Below are 12920 nucleotides of genomic sequence, written 5' to 3'. Positions count from 1 at the left end.
TAAATGGGAATATACGTCGATCTACATCAATAAAAAACCAGTAAGGAAAGGCAAAAGTCGGGTGGTGCCGACTTTATAATAACTTACACCTACCCTATAGATACAAAGTTGGAGCTATGTCTAATTCTGAACCAAATTTGATGGACCTCGCCGGATGTTTTATGATGGGTTATTGCAAATTACCCAAAATTTGACGAACAGGGTTGCCCCTGATTTTGTCTATAGAAAAAAATTTTAATTAAATTTATTCTAAACACAAAATTTTACTAAAATTTTCTAAGACATAATTTTGATCAGTCCAGGACCTCCTTAAAATTATTTCTCTGAAGTAAAAAATTTTAATGAAATTTTTTCTAAACAAATTTCAATGAATTTTTTCTAAAGACATAATTTCAGGGTAACATTTTTTAAGACAAAATTTCAACACAATATTTTCTAAAGACAAAATTGAAAAACGAAAAATTCGCAGAGCCCGGCCAGGATTCGAACCTGGGCCCACGGAGCAACAGCGAGAGCCGTTGCCGTTGTCTTAGCATTGGAAGCCATCAATACAACTTCCAACAGATGCACAAAATCATGTGTAGTACGGAAGAAGTGTAATTTATCACAGAAAGAATGTCTGACATTACACCAAAATAAAATGCGTTGGGAAAAGTACAGCTAATAGACAGGGTTGTCGAGTGTGGTTAATGTGGTAATTGTATCATAGATGCGTTTTCGCTATTAATACGATTTAAATACAACATACCAACGCACGGTCCTTGAAGCCATCACACCTAATACCTAGGTATAACTAAATCTTAACCGATTTCCAGCAAACTTTTCAGATACTATGAAGAGTTGAGCAAAATGTTGGCAAGATGATACTCATTTTCGGGACAAAGTCCCTGGGGGGTTAATAAATGCGCTTGATGTAACTGTAGAAGTTAAAATCGGGGTTGGGGCGGTCCCAGTTTTTAATATGAAACTTTTCACTTGAGGTCCATATGGACATGAACGTCGAATATATCAGTTTAGAGGAGTTTTTGGATTGGAGAGACCCGCTGGAGCCAAATTTTAATACGATATTTGACAATAGATTATAAATATGGCATACAAAATTAGGTCCAAGTAATGGGAGATCGCCCCACCCCCAAGTACCCCTAAATGGGCATATTAGCCGACCATGTCTATATGGGACTCAAATGAATGGTATTTGGGAGTAGATTACGAATATGACATTAAAATTTGAGTTCAAGTCTAGGTGGCGCTTTTCTTTCCGATTATGGCAATATGAAACTCAAATCAACGGTATTTGGGAGTAAAGAACGAATTTGATATCTATTTTTAGGGCAAAGTGCCGATGGCCAACCAAGCCCCAAAACACGCTCCAAACATTTCATATTTACTGGCAATATGGGGCTCACATTAAATGGATTTAGGACTGCAGCACGCATTTGATATCCAATTGAAGAGCCATGTGTTTGGGGAACTGCCCCACCCGAAAACACCTCCCTATTATATAAAAGCTATTTGATGTTTAAATTGGTTGATTATCGGGAAATTGATACTCATTTTCGCGACAAAGTCTCTGGGTTCCATCCCACCCTCAAACAGAATATATTTACCGATCATGCCATTATGGGGCTCATATAAAATGTATTTGAAAGTAGAGCACGAAGCGTATATTTACATTAAGGTCCAAGTGTCTCTCTAAACCGGAAATATTTACTAATACGATAATATAGGACCCAAAAGAAAGGTATTTGGGAGTGGAGTAAAAATGTACCTAGGAACCAAGAAGGGGCACATTTCTCACACATCAATGAAAGCTTTTCGATTCAAGTTTAAACTCAATGATAAGGGACTTTTTTTATAGCCGAGTCCGAATGCGGTGCCGCAGTGCGACATCTCTATGGGGAGAATTTTTTAGATGATTATGCATGGCAAATGTCTCCAGCATTAAGAGGGGATCACCACCGCTTTAAATTTCGTCCGATGTTATCGCCAGGATTTGAACGCAGGCGTTCAGCGTTATAGGCGGACATAGGCTACAGTGGCACGAATTCGATATACACATTCAGGGCGATGTGTCCCAACCCTAAATGATATTAGGGAATTAAGAAAGGCGCAGCGGAGCGGCCCCGATTCGGCTAGTATGTCATAAAATTAATGTTAGTGCATCCCATGGTCACCTATCGGAAAGGAAAGGATAAAAAATATTTCTTTTCAGTTTTATGTTGGGTATCAAATACATCTCGGAAAGTTCCCAACGTCAGTTGCCAAAAATGGGATTTTTGGGCAATCACTTTTTTGTAGTTGCTCTGTTATTTTTATTAGCAAATAAGCAGTGAAATTAATTTTTTTTTTTGTGTTTGTAGGCATCACCGTGGTTGAAATCCCCACTAATCAATAACAAATCTGAGGCGGCAGCTCTAACCGATAAAGGACTTCCTCGGGTCAATCCAGTACGTAAATCCGGCTGCCCTGGGATTAAGTGTTCAACTAATCCTTTTAAAAACCTGATGTTTTGGAAACTATACTGCATAGAGACACAGGTTGTATGGTTCGAGTATGGATTGTAACTCCACAATAGTTGCGTTGCCAGAAGACGTACCCATGAAATTAAACTTCGTGTAATTTTTAAAATTTTTTTCAGCAACTAAATAAATGATGAAAATTTAATTAATTCAATAATGAAATGGAAAAATCTCTAAAAAGTATTTGAAAGCTAGCAATACAACTGAATTCGAGTTTCAATCCATAATCGACCCATTAGTTTTAATTTATCGGGGGAACTACAAATGTACTCACATGTAATGTTTACATTACAGAAGTTGTTTAACATTGGCAAATATTTCATAGCATGCTAGCTTAATAAGTCATATTCAATGTTGCCGTTTTTGGTAGGTTCCTACAAAATCCAAAATTGGTAGTTTTTTTATTCTCTTGGTAGGTTGGTAGGCTGGCCTCAATTATCGGTAGGTTTTTCCAACATATAAATACATAGTTAATTACTGAAAAAATCGACGGGGATAACTCAATATTTATTCACATCTTATCGTTTCTGTATATTCATTAAGGGTGCAGAATAAAACCATGTTACAAGGGGTCTCATTGCATCAAATTTCAGGAAAAAGCGCGAATTCTGATATTGACTTTAATTGGTACAAGTGCTAAGGGATCTCTTCCAAATTTTGGGTAAGAAATGCGGCTTTTTTGCTGAATGCATTCAATCGGAGCACATGAATATGTGGCAGCTACATACAAATATGGTAGATCTGATCCATTCTCAGATGTTGAGGGGCAACTCACTGTTAAGGCGAAAATTTTGTCGCATTTTTTGGCTCAACACTTAAATCGAGAGATCGATTTAACCAAACTAGGCACGGTTGTTCATTGAAATCGGGACAAAAATATGACCTTATGAAATCAAGATTTCTTATCCGGAGATCGGTAATAAAGGTGCTATATTAAGATATAGGCCATCTTTGAACTTAAGGTTGTAGAGTGATTTTTCAAACAGACGGATGGGCATGCCCACATCGTCCATGAATATATGGACGATCTAGAACGATCTAGTAACGTTGAAAATGTGCACTTTGATGTGTTGCAAATAGAATGGCAAAAAGGGCCAACTCTTCGGTGATGGGTATGATAACATATATAGAGCATTTTTAGCTAGCAGAACATTTGGTAGGTTTTGAACAGATTTGGTAGATTTGGTTCTTAAATATTGGTAGGAAATAATTTTCTTGAGTGGCAACACTGGTCATATCTACGATTTTGTTTCACTTTTCAAGTTAAAGTAAAACTTTAAACGTATTTTTTCGGAATTTATGATTCGTGTTATTCTTGCTGTTGTAGTCAGCAATTTATATGAGAACTGGGAACTTGGACCCCTAGGTTAGGTTAGGTTAGATTGAAAAGAGGGTGCAGATATTAATCCGCCCCATGCCACTATGGATATAAACCTAAGCCAGTAATCGGCTTGTTGGGCGCTTTAAAAACTAAAATGCTGTTCCGTGCTATTTACAAAATCCTTAATTGCTTTCAATACCACTCCCCTAAGTTGGTTCATGTCTGGTATTCTGTCTCCACCTAAGTGCCGGTATTTGTTAGACGCGAAATCCGGGCAATGACAAAGGAAATGCTCCAACGTCTCATAATCTTCCCCGCATGACCTACACATGCTATCACTTGCTATAACTTGCCGCACCGATATTACATAAGTGAGCTCGTAGTCCTATGTATCCCGTTATGATACCAATAGCTATACTGAACTCCTTCTTGCTTCCTTTCATAATAGCCTCGTCTTCTCACAATCTGGATCCCCCCATAGGATTTTCGCCGTCCTACCGACCGTTTCGCTGTTCCACAATGTTTCATGCGTATTCGTCGCCCACTCCCTTAACTCGGACTGTGTCGACCCGAAAGGCGTCGGGTTAACCAACCAAACAATGCGGATTTTCCCATCCTCAGAGAAGGCGTTAATCTCCTTCTTACACTGCAAGACTATTCATGACCGTACTGTCCAGGTTGTTATTGCCCTTATGGCAATTTCACTGTCGGTAAAGATGTTCACACTCGACGTCCTCGCGTTAGCACTACACCACTTCACGCATTCCTATCTTATCCAACACCACTTCACGCATTCCTCAACGTAGATGAGTTAAAATGCTCTATAAGGTTCTACACCAATGCTCTTAATTTGTCGCTTTTCTTTCTCATATTCAATTTAGTGTTCAACTCCACATTTCGTTGCTAAGGGCAATAATTTTAAATGGCATATGGAATGGCATTTTGGCATAGAAATTATCAAATTATAGAAAAAAGGAACTTTCCTGTTTGAAAAGTACCAAAACGAAACCGGTTATTGTGATGAAAGTAATATATTAAACGCTGATAAAACCTGGAAATTGTTCTTTTCTAAATAAATATTATATCGATTAGAATTAAATATAAGACTTCCACACTTACACCCTTTAACATCCGAAAAACGGATATGTAAATACCAGCAAAAGTTCCCTTTCAGTGATGCCGGTGAGACATTATATTTCTATTCCAATTAACGGCTTAAAGTCCATTATTTTTTATATTCCGTAAAAAACCCGATTGTATATGAAAAAACTGGAGACACAAGTGGCCCACAGTGGAACCTGTCTCCTTGGGTGGAGAGAATGTTCCATTTACAGAAAGCGCAAAATACCTGGGTGTTTTGCTGGACAGGAAATTGAACTTCAAATCCAACATTTTGGAAAGGGCAAGAAAGGCCACTCTTGCCCTATACACCTGCAAGAGAGCCATTGGCAAAAGTTGGCGATTTAGACCGCGTGTCATGCATTGGGTACATATTGCAGTTGACAGACCTATTATGCTATATGGTGTTGTGGTCTGGTGGACCGCGCTTAAAAAATCCACCTACTGCTCAATACTTAACCGGATCCAAAGGATGGCTTGTTTGTGCATCACAGCTGCTCTGAGGACGACACCATCTGTTGCACTGAATTTAATGCTGCATCGTATGCCTCTGGACATTGTGACTACCCAAATTGCAGCGACCACTGTTTTGAGGATAAGGGAGCTTTTTCATTGGTCATGCGGCTGCCACGGACACTGTGTTATACTTGATACAATATCCGATGTTCTAGGCAGTGTGGATTACACCCTACCTCAGCCGCTTTTGATAAAAATTACTGTACCACTATTCCTGATAGAACCGATTGGAACTACGATATCCCTGGTAACAGAAGTTACATACACTTCTATACGGATGGTTCCAAACTAAACGACCAGGTGGGCTTTGGGGTGTACTCTAAAGATCTAGAACTGGTCATATCGAATAGGTTACCCGACCACTGCGGTGTGTATCAAGCAGAGATCTTTGCAATTAAGGAAGTGGTGGAATGGCTAAGATATAATGTCATTACGACCATTGGCATAAATATCTTCTCAGACAGCCAGACAGCCATTAAATCCCTGGAGAACGTATTTCTGAACACAAAAGCCGTCCTCGACTGCAGCAGATCTCTCAACGAAATGGCTAAACAGTTCAAAATTCACCTGTTCTGGGTGCCGGGCCACAGAGATATCTCAGGGAATTCTAAAGCAGACGAGCTTGCGAGACTAGGAACTACCTTACACACTCCAGAGACACTGGAATCTGTGGGTATGCCTCCAGCGACATGTAAGCTAAGTTCAGGATCAGGCCCGAAGGGCAACGAATGATAGATGGTCACAAAAAGGGGGCTGTGAGCATTCTAAAACTATGTGGCCTCACCTAGACTTGTAGAGGTCTACTGCTTTGCTATAATTGGCTAGAACAGACTTCTCAATCATTGTGTTCGTCATGACAGGTCACTGTCTAATCGGAAAACATGCTGACAAACTGAAGGTTGCCAGCAACGACTTTTGCAGAAGCTGTAGGGACATCGAGGAAGAAGAGACTATATAACACCTTCTGTGTGTGTCCCGCACTAGCAGATAGAAGGAGTTCCACTTTAGGTTCTCATTTCTTTGAGAACCTGTCTGATTTAGCTGATGTGAACTTTCGCAAGTTACTGGGCTTTTTAAAGCGATCTTCTGTTCCTGTGGTATCACAAAGGACGAAAACGTCTAAGTGAGTCTGATGGCAGACTGCCACTTAAACCTAACCCAACCTTGCCAGGTTCTCAAAGCATGAAATCGGGAAATTCTATGCTATAAATCGGCATTAGTCGGTATTCTCTAAAAACCCTAGGACATGGGCCTAATCTAGTTTTTATTTACAAAAAAAAGTAACTAACTAATTTCCAAATGTTGTATTGGATTTCCAAATATTGGATTTTGTTTAAGACTACTGGCAGCTTAAGGATCATAGCGGCGGATCGGTTTAAAAGGTCATATTTTGTGTGTTTATTGAGAGGTTTAAGTGTACTTTAAATCGGATGAAAATTCCAGCTTCTATGGGCTCAAGTAGTCAAATATGACAATCGGTTTATAAGAGGGCTATACCAATTAATGAACCTATATTTGTGGCTGCGATTCGTGTGAATATTGGAGGTACCAGATTTCACCCAAATCGGATCAAAATTAAGACGTCTTGGAATTAGTCTATCAAATCAGTGCATCAGTTTGAATGGAGGCTATCGGATAAAAATTAATGCTCCTAGAGACTTATAAATTCAAGTCCATTTTATACAGGAGCTATATCGATATCTGAACCCATATAGCCCTGTTGAAAACTCCCTCATCAGTAATTAGTAACGTTGCAAAATTTCAAGCGGATACCTGCATTCGTACAAACCCTATCGTGCTTTCGTTAAGGGCGAAAAAATAACATACTTTTCGTGCATTCAAAGGGGCCATACGGGGCATTTGGAAAGGGTTAATACAACTAACCGTTCTAAACTCCAACGAAAAACGGAAGAAAAATACGAAACGGAAACGGGACCAACAACAAAACTGTAACAAGTCTCAGTCCAATAGCATACTTTGTAACAGTCTGTAGAGCATACAGACAGACGCACGCATGGACAAACAAAATGGCTCAAGTGTGCAAAATTGATTGCACATTTTTTTGTCGAATAGTCGGAAGTTGGGATAGCCACAAAAAGTCAGGATAATCTCGACCATCTCGTAAACCTACGTGGGACCATAGTGAATATAACAATTTTCGTTAGATGGTTTAGTATGACGCTGAACGCCTGGGTTCGAATCCTGACGAGACCATCAGAAAAAATGTTCAGCGGTGGTTTTCCCCTCCCAATGCTGGCAACATTTGTTAGGTACTATGCCATGTAAAACTTCTCTCCAAAGAGGCGTCGCACTGCGGCACGCCGTTCGCACTTGGCTATAAAAAGGAGGCCCCTTGTCATTGTGCTTAAACTTGAATCGGAGTGCACTTATTGATATGTGAGAAGTTTGCCCCTGTTTCTTAGTGGAATGTTCATGGGCAAAATTTGCAATTTGCATTTGGTTAAGTAAATTGTCGATTTTATATTTTGTAGAAGAACCTTAGATATGTTGCAATGATTCAGCTGCTATTATGGACATTTTACAACACAAATCGAACAACACATTCAGAAAAGGAAATGTTTCACAAAAACACTAGAAATTTATTGGGAATAACAGATACTTGAAAATACTTGTTGATTGATTAAAGGTTTATATTGCAAAATGACGTTACAAGTACTACGATACACAAATAGAGAATCGCTGTCTCAAAGTTCAGGCCAAAAACAAGCTGTTTTAACAAACTACTAAACTCCATTTCATACATGTATAGGTAGAATATATAGCTATAATAGTATTTTATATTAAGATAATCACCAAATTTAGTTCCTACACTAGTGTTGTACTACCTTTGTTTTGTAGAAATACAACAACAAATTTTAATTGTTAGTATTAATATGTTGATTTGAAATTATTAGCATTCATAAATTGTATAAAAAGAAAATCTTGAAAAACTATAAAGATTCATATGAATTTGTATTACTTAATTTTGGGTTTCTTCCAAATAGGGCTTAAATTGTACTATATTTTATTTTAAGTATTTTACTCCTGTTGTAAAATGTTTCTGTTTACGCCTTTATGCGCTTCTGGTAAACTTCGCATCAAGTCCTATAGAAAAATTGAAATAGGACTTCAACCACCCCTGATTTTCGCTATCCCATTAGCATGTTGTGACTCCAACAGAATTACGTTTTAAAACTAACGTAAATATAAATTGCACTTGAAACTACTTTTTGTTAAATATTATATGAGCTTCTATTTTAAAATTACACCTAAAAACCATATTTAAATGTGGTTCGGAACTCTGTAGCAACAGACCTATAGCCGTTGGACCATTGGTCTCATCACAAATTTAAATGTGGTTCGGAACTCTGTAGCAACAGACCTATAGCCGTTGGACCATTGGTCTCATCACTCATTTTGTTGGCACCTAATTGGTATTTTGTATATGTAAGTATATTTTTAAAAGTAGCTTAAATTGAGTAGACTAATATTGGCAAGACAGATTTTCGAAAATACATTTACTTCATATTTCTTTCTGGGCCTTTGCCACCGGCTACAGTTTCATGATCCATTTTTGGGCCAGCTCTTGAGTTCCCCAAAAGATGTGTTAACGTCTGTGCTGTGTTATCCCGCGTCAGTTCGGTTTCTGATTCGGTTGCCGGAAAACATTCATTTGGTAAAAATCTGTAAAATAATCAACGCAAATAAAAATTAATATTTTTTAATAGAAAATAACCTGTAAATAGGTAGAAAAAGACAGATGTATTTTATATTCCAATATACAATGTCAGTTAAATCGGATAAAAATTGAATCTTCTAAGGGTTTAAAAAGTTAAGTTAACTGAACACTTTTACAAATTTGAACTGATATGACCCATTAGCCATCTCTAACGACCTACATCAATAAGAAGTACAGTCGAACTTGTCTATAACAGCAGTTGGGGACGGACGAAATACTACGTTATAGAGAAAGTTCGTTATTGAAAACCAGGTAGAAAAAGTCATAAACGTATTTTATTTTCAAATAGCTGGACAGGGCCCGCTCCGCTGCGCCTTCTTTCACTCTCTTATTTTATCTGACCGCTATACCGGCACGGTCAGGAAATAAGTCCTGTTTGGGGATACTGGTACGGCCTTTCAGATGTTACGCCCCAATATGGATCTCATTTTCGTGCTCTACTCCTACGCATCAGATACCAAGGAATAAATTTTTATATCGAATTCTTACTATGTTGTTGTTGTCGTCGTAGCCACATTTTTGGGGGTGGCCCCTCAGACGGCAAGAAATAAATTTTTATGTCTGATTTGTACACTACTTTTGAATACCTTTCAATTGATACCCATATGGCCCAAAGCGGTGAGAGAGTGGGGGAACACCCCGAACAATTTGGGTGAAATTTGTATATCAAGTTCGTACTCTACTCTTAAATACCTTCCTTTGATACCCATATTGTCCCAATCTGTAAACATGTCCTTGCGGAGGGGTTTTTGGGGATGGGGAGGCCCCTTAGACACCAAGGAATACATTTTTTTATCAGCATTGAACTCTCCTTTTTAATACCTTTCATTTGATACCCATATTGCCCAAAGCGGTGAAAGAGTCCTGATGGGGGTTTTTTCGGCTGGGGGACCCACCGAACACTTTGGGCGAAATTTGTATACCAAGTTCGTACTCTACTCTTAAATACCTTTCATTTGATACCCATATTGTCCCAACCAGCGCACATGACCGTTTGGGTGGGTTTTGGGATGGGGCGCCCCCCCAGGTTATTTGACCCCAAAATTGTTTACCAATTTCGTGTTTTTGGGGCACCATAAGGTGGCATATTCGCTTTATTTCGCTTAAATCGGTGGACGCAACTCCGAGATCTGGCGGTTTTGAAAATTGTCGTATGGGGAGGGTGAAAACCAGGTTTAATTTGAAGTTCGTGTTAAAAAAGGTAACTTACAGTGAATACGTGAACTATGAAATGATTTCCATTTGTTATTTAATTATTAGTTGCATATTTTATTAAAAGAAAAATTATAATAAATATATTAAAGGTGCCGGATAACTAGATCATGTGCACCTGTTGCTTAGAGAAAATATGCTAATTCTTACAAATACAAAAAAAAAATTAACAAAAAGTAAAGAATATGTTGTGGTTTTAACAGTAGATGGAAAAACTTAAATTATTGGAAAATTTAAGTTAAGGAAGTTAGGTTAGGTTGAAAAGAGGGTGCAGATATAAATCCGCCCCATGCCACTGTGAACATACACCTAAGCCAGTTATCGGCTTGTTGTGCACTCAAAAAACTATAAAGTAAACTCTAAAAGGAACATTTTAAGTTAGGAATTCCGTTCTACTTACAAAATCCTTAATTTTTTTCAATACCACTCCCCCAGTTTGGTTCATGTCTGGTATTTTGTCTCCACCTAAGTATCTATCTGTTAGACGCGAAAGCCAGGCAATGACAAAGGAAATGCTCCAACGTCTCATCATCCTTCCCGCATGCCCTACACATGCTATCACTTGCCGCACCGATTTTACATAAGTGAGCTTGTAGTCCCATGTGTTCCGTTATGATACCAATAGCTATACTGACCTCCTTCTTGCTTCTTTTCAGTAATAGCCTCGTCTTCTCACGATCTGGACCCCCAGAAGATTTTTATTTTCCTACCAACCGTTTCGCTATTCCACAATGTTGCATGCGCATTCGTCGCCCACACCCTTAACTCAGACTGCGTCGACCCGAAAGGCTTCGGGTTAACCAGTTTATTGACGGCAGCCTTCTGGCCTTCACCGCCACTCCACCCATCGGACGGCAGTACTCTGGCGTTCACCGCCAAATCGTCTGCCCTTTCATTTCCCCTTACTCCGTTATGGCCCGGCACCCAAATGATGCGGATTTTCCCATCCTCAGAGAAGGCGTTAATCTCCTTCTTACACTGCAAGACTGTTCGTGACCTTACCGTCCTGGTTGTTATTGCCCTTATGGCAATTTTACTGTCGGTAAAGATGTTCACACTCGACGTCCTCGCGTTAGCACCATACCACTTCACACATTCCGTGATCGCCCGGATCTGCGCCTGCAGGACCATATTATGGTCAGGCAGTCTAAAACAGATCTCAGTCCCCTGGTTCTCAATGTAAACCCCAGGCCCACTCTGTCCTCTAGTTTTGATCCATCCGTGTAACATGAACTTCCAGATGGCAATACTAGGGTTCCGTCAACCAAGACTGTGCCGATGGTAGCAGTGCCTCGCACTCGACTTCAAGGTTCATCTCACATATCCGATCGGAAAACTCTTCCCTTCCTTACAGGTTTCCTATCGTCGCCTCGATTATACCGTGATGGTATGAGCTGCTCCCATCCTCAATCCATTCTCCCATCGCCTTAAGTTTCATAGCCCCATTGGCTGCCTCACACTTAATCTGTATGTCAATGGGAGTGTTCCTCATCGCTCCGCCTATGCCAAGAAAACATGTTCTCTGAAACTGTTGTATGATCCTTTTGTTGCACTTTTTCTCCATAGCAGTCCACCAAACTACTGAGGCGTATTTAAGTATTAGTCTAATCACATCCTGTAGAGCCAGTGGACTATCCTTGAATTCAGGCCCCATTTCGAGCCAACGGCCCATCTACATAGTGCCCAACATCTGTGAGCCTTCTCAGTACGCTCCTGAATGTGACACTTCCAATTTAGTTTCCCGTCCGAGATCACACCTCAGTATTTGACCTTGTCAGATATCGAAATTGTCTTATTGAGGAAACGTGGTGCGTTAAATTGGCCCACCTTCGTCTCCCTCGTGAACAGGCATATTTCAGTCTTCTCTGGGTTTAGCCCATTCATATGCCATATGCAAGATCCTTTCCCCTTGGAAGTATTATAACATCGTCTGCGTAGCAGATGGATTCAAATCCCTCCTCAGTCAACATCTGTAATAGGTCGTTTATGGCGGTCACCCATAGGGGTGGCGATAAAATGCCCCCCTGTGGCGTGCCCTGTGCCACTTTCTCCCTTATATTTATGCCATGGGACACACAATTTATCCCCCTGCTCCTTAGCATTTGGTTTATACAGTCTATAAGGACCGGGTGCACCCGGTACTGGTCTAAGGATTGGATCAGTGTCGGTCTGCACATTGTTAAAAGGCCCCTCGATGTCAATGCATACCGCCAGTGTGTACGTTTTGGCTTCGAAGGATTCTTCTATTTTATGCACAACTTCGTGCAGTGCAGTCTCCACCGACCTTTCCTTGGCATTAGCATGCTGTTTGTATTTAAGCAGTTCGCTGGATGTCCTACTCTTCATCATGGTGTCTACAATACGTTCCATGGTTTTGAGTAGAAAGAACGTAAGGCTTATGGGTCTGTAGACCTTTGGTGTCATATAACTTGCCTTGCCGGGCTTGGGTATAAACACCACCCTTGTCTCCTACCAGGCTTTCGGAGTATATGCA

General features: G+C 39.8%; 2 protein-coding genes and 1 long non-coding RNA gene across 13 annotated transcripts in view; 1 reads left to right on the top strand and 2 right to left on the bottom strand.

Moving 5' to 3' along the window:
• Positions 1-2693, top strand: part of LOC106084863 (metallophosphoesterase 1 homolog) — a 162895-nt gene extending 160202 nt beyond the window's left edge. For all 5 annotated transcript variants that reach the window (XM_059365025.1, XM_059365027.1, XM_059365028.1 and 2 more), the window contains one exon: positions 2361-2693. In XM_059365025.1, the coding sequence (XP_059221008.1) occupies positions 2361-2564 (204 nt within the window). In that variant the 3' untranslated portion in view covers positions 2565-2693. The remainder of the gene's footprint in view (positions 1-2360) is intronic.
• Positions 1-12920, bottom strand: part of LOC131995841 (uncharacterized) — a 205841-nt gene that overhangs the window by 123880 nt on the left and 69041 nt on the right. The window lies entirely within an intron of this gene.
• Positions 8055-12920, bottom strand: part of LOC106084861 (sodium-coupled monocarboxylate transporter 2) — a 72790-nt gene continuing 67924 nt past the window's right edge. For all 7 annotated transcript variants that reach the window (XM_059365024.1, XM_059365019.1, XM_013248797.2 and 4 more), the window contains one exon: positions 8055-9159. In XM_059365024.1, the coding sequence (XP_059221007.1) occupies positions 8994-9159 (166 nt within the window). In that variant the 3' untranslated portion in view covers positions 8055-8993. The remainder of the gene's footprint in view (positions 9160-12920) is intronic.

Source organism: Stomoxys calcitrans, chromosome 3 (genome assembly GCF_963082655.1).
Source record: "Stomoxys calcitrans chromosome 3, idStoCalc2.1, whole genome shotgun sequence".
In the NCBI taxonomy this organism is placed as follows: Eukaryota; Metazoa; Arthropoda; class Insecta; order Diptera; family Muscidae; genus Stomoxys; species Stomoxys calcitrans.
Note: the sequence above shows the minus strand (reverse complement) of the source record. Positions and strands in the feature narration are given on the sequence as shown.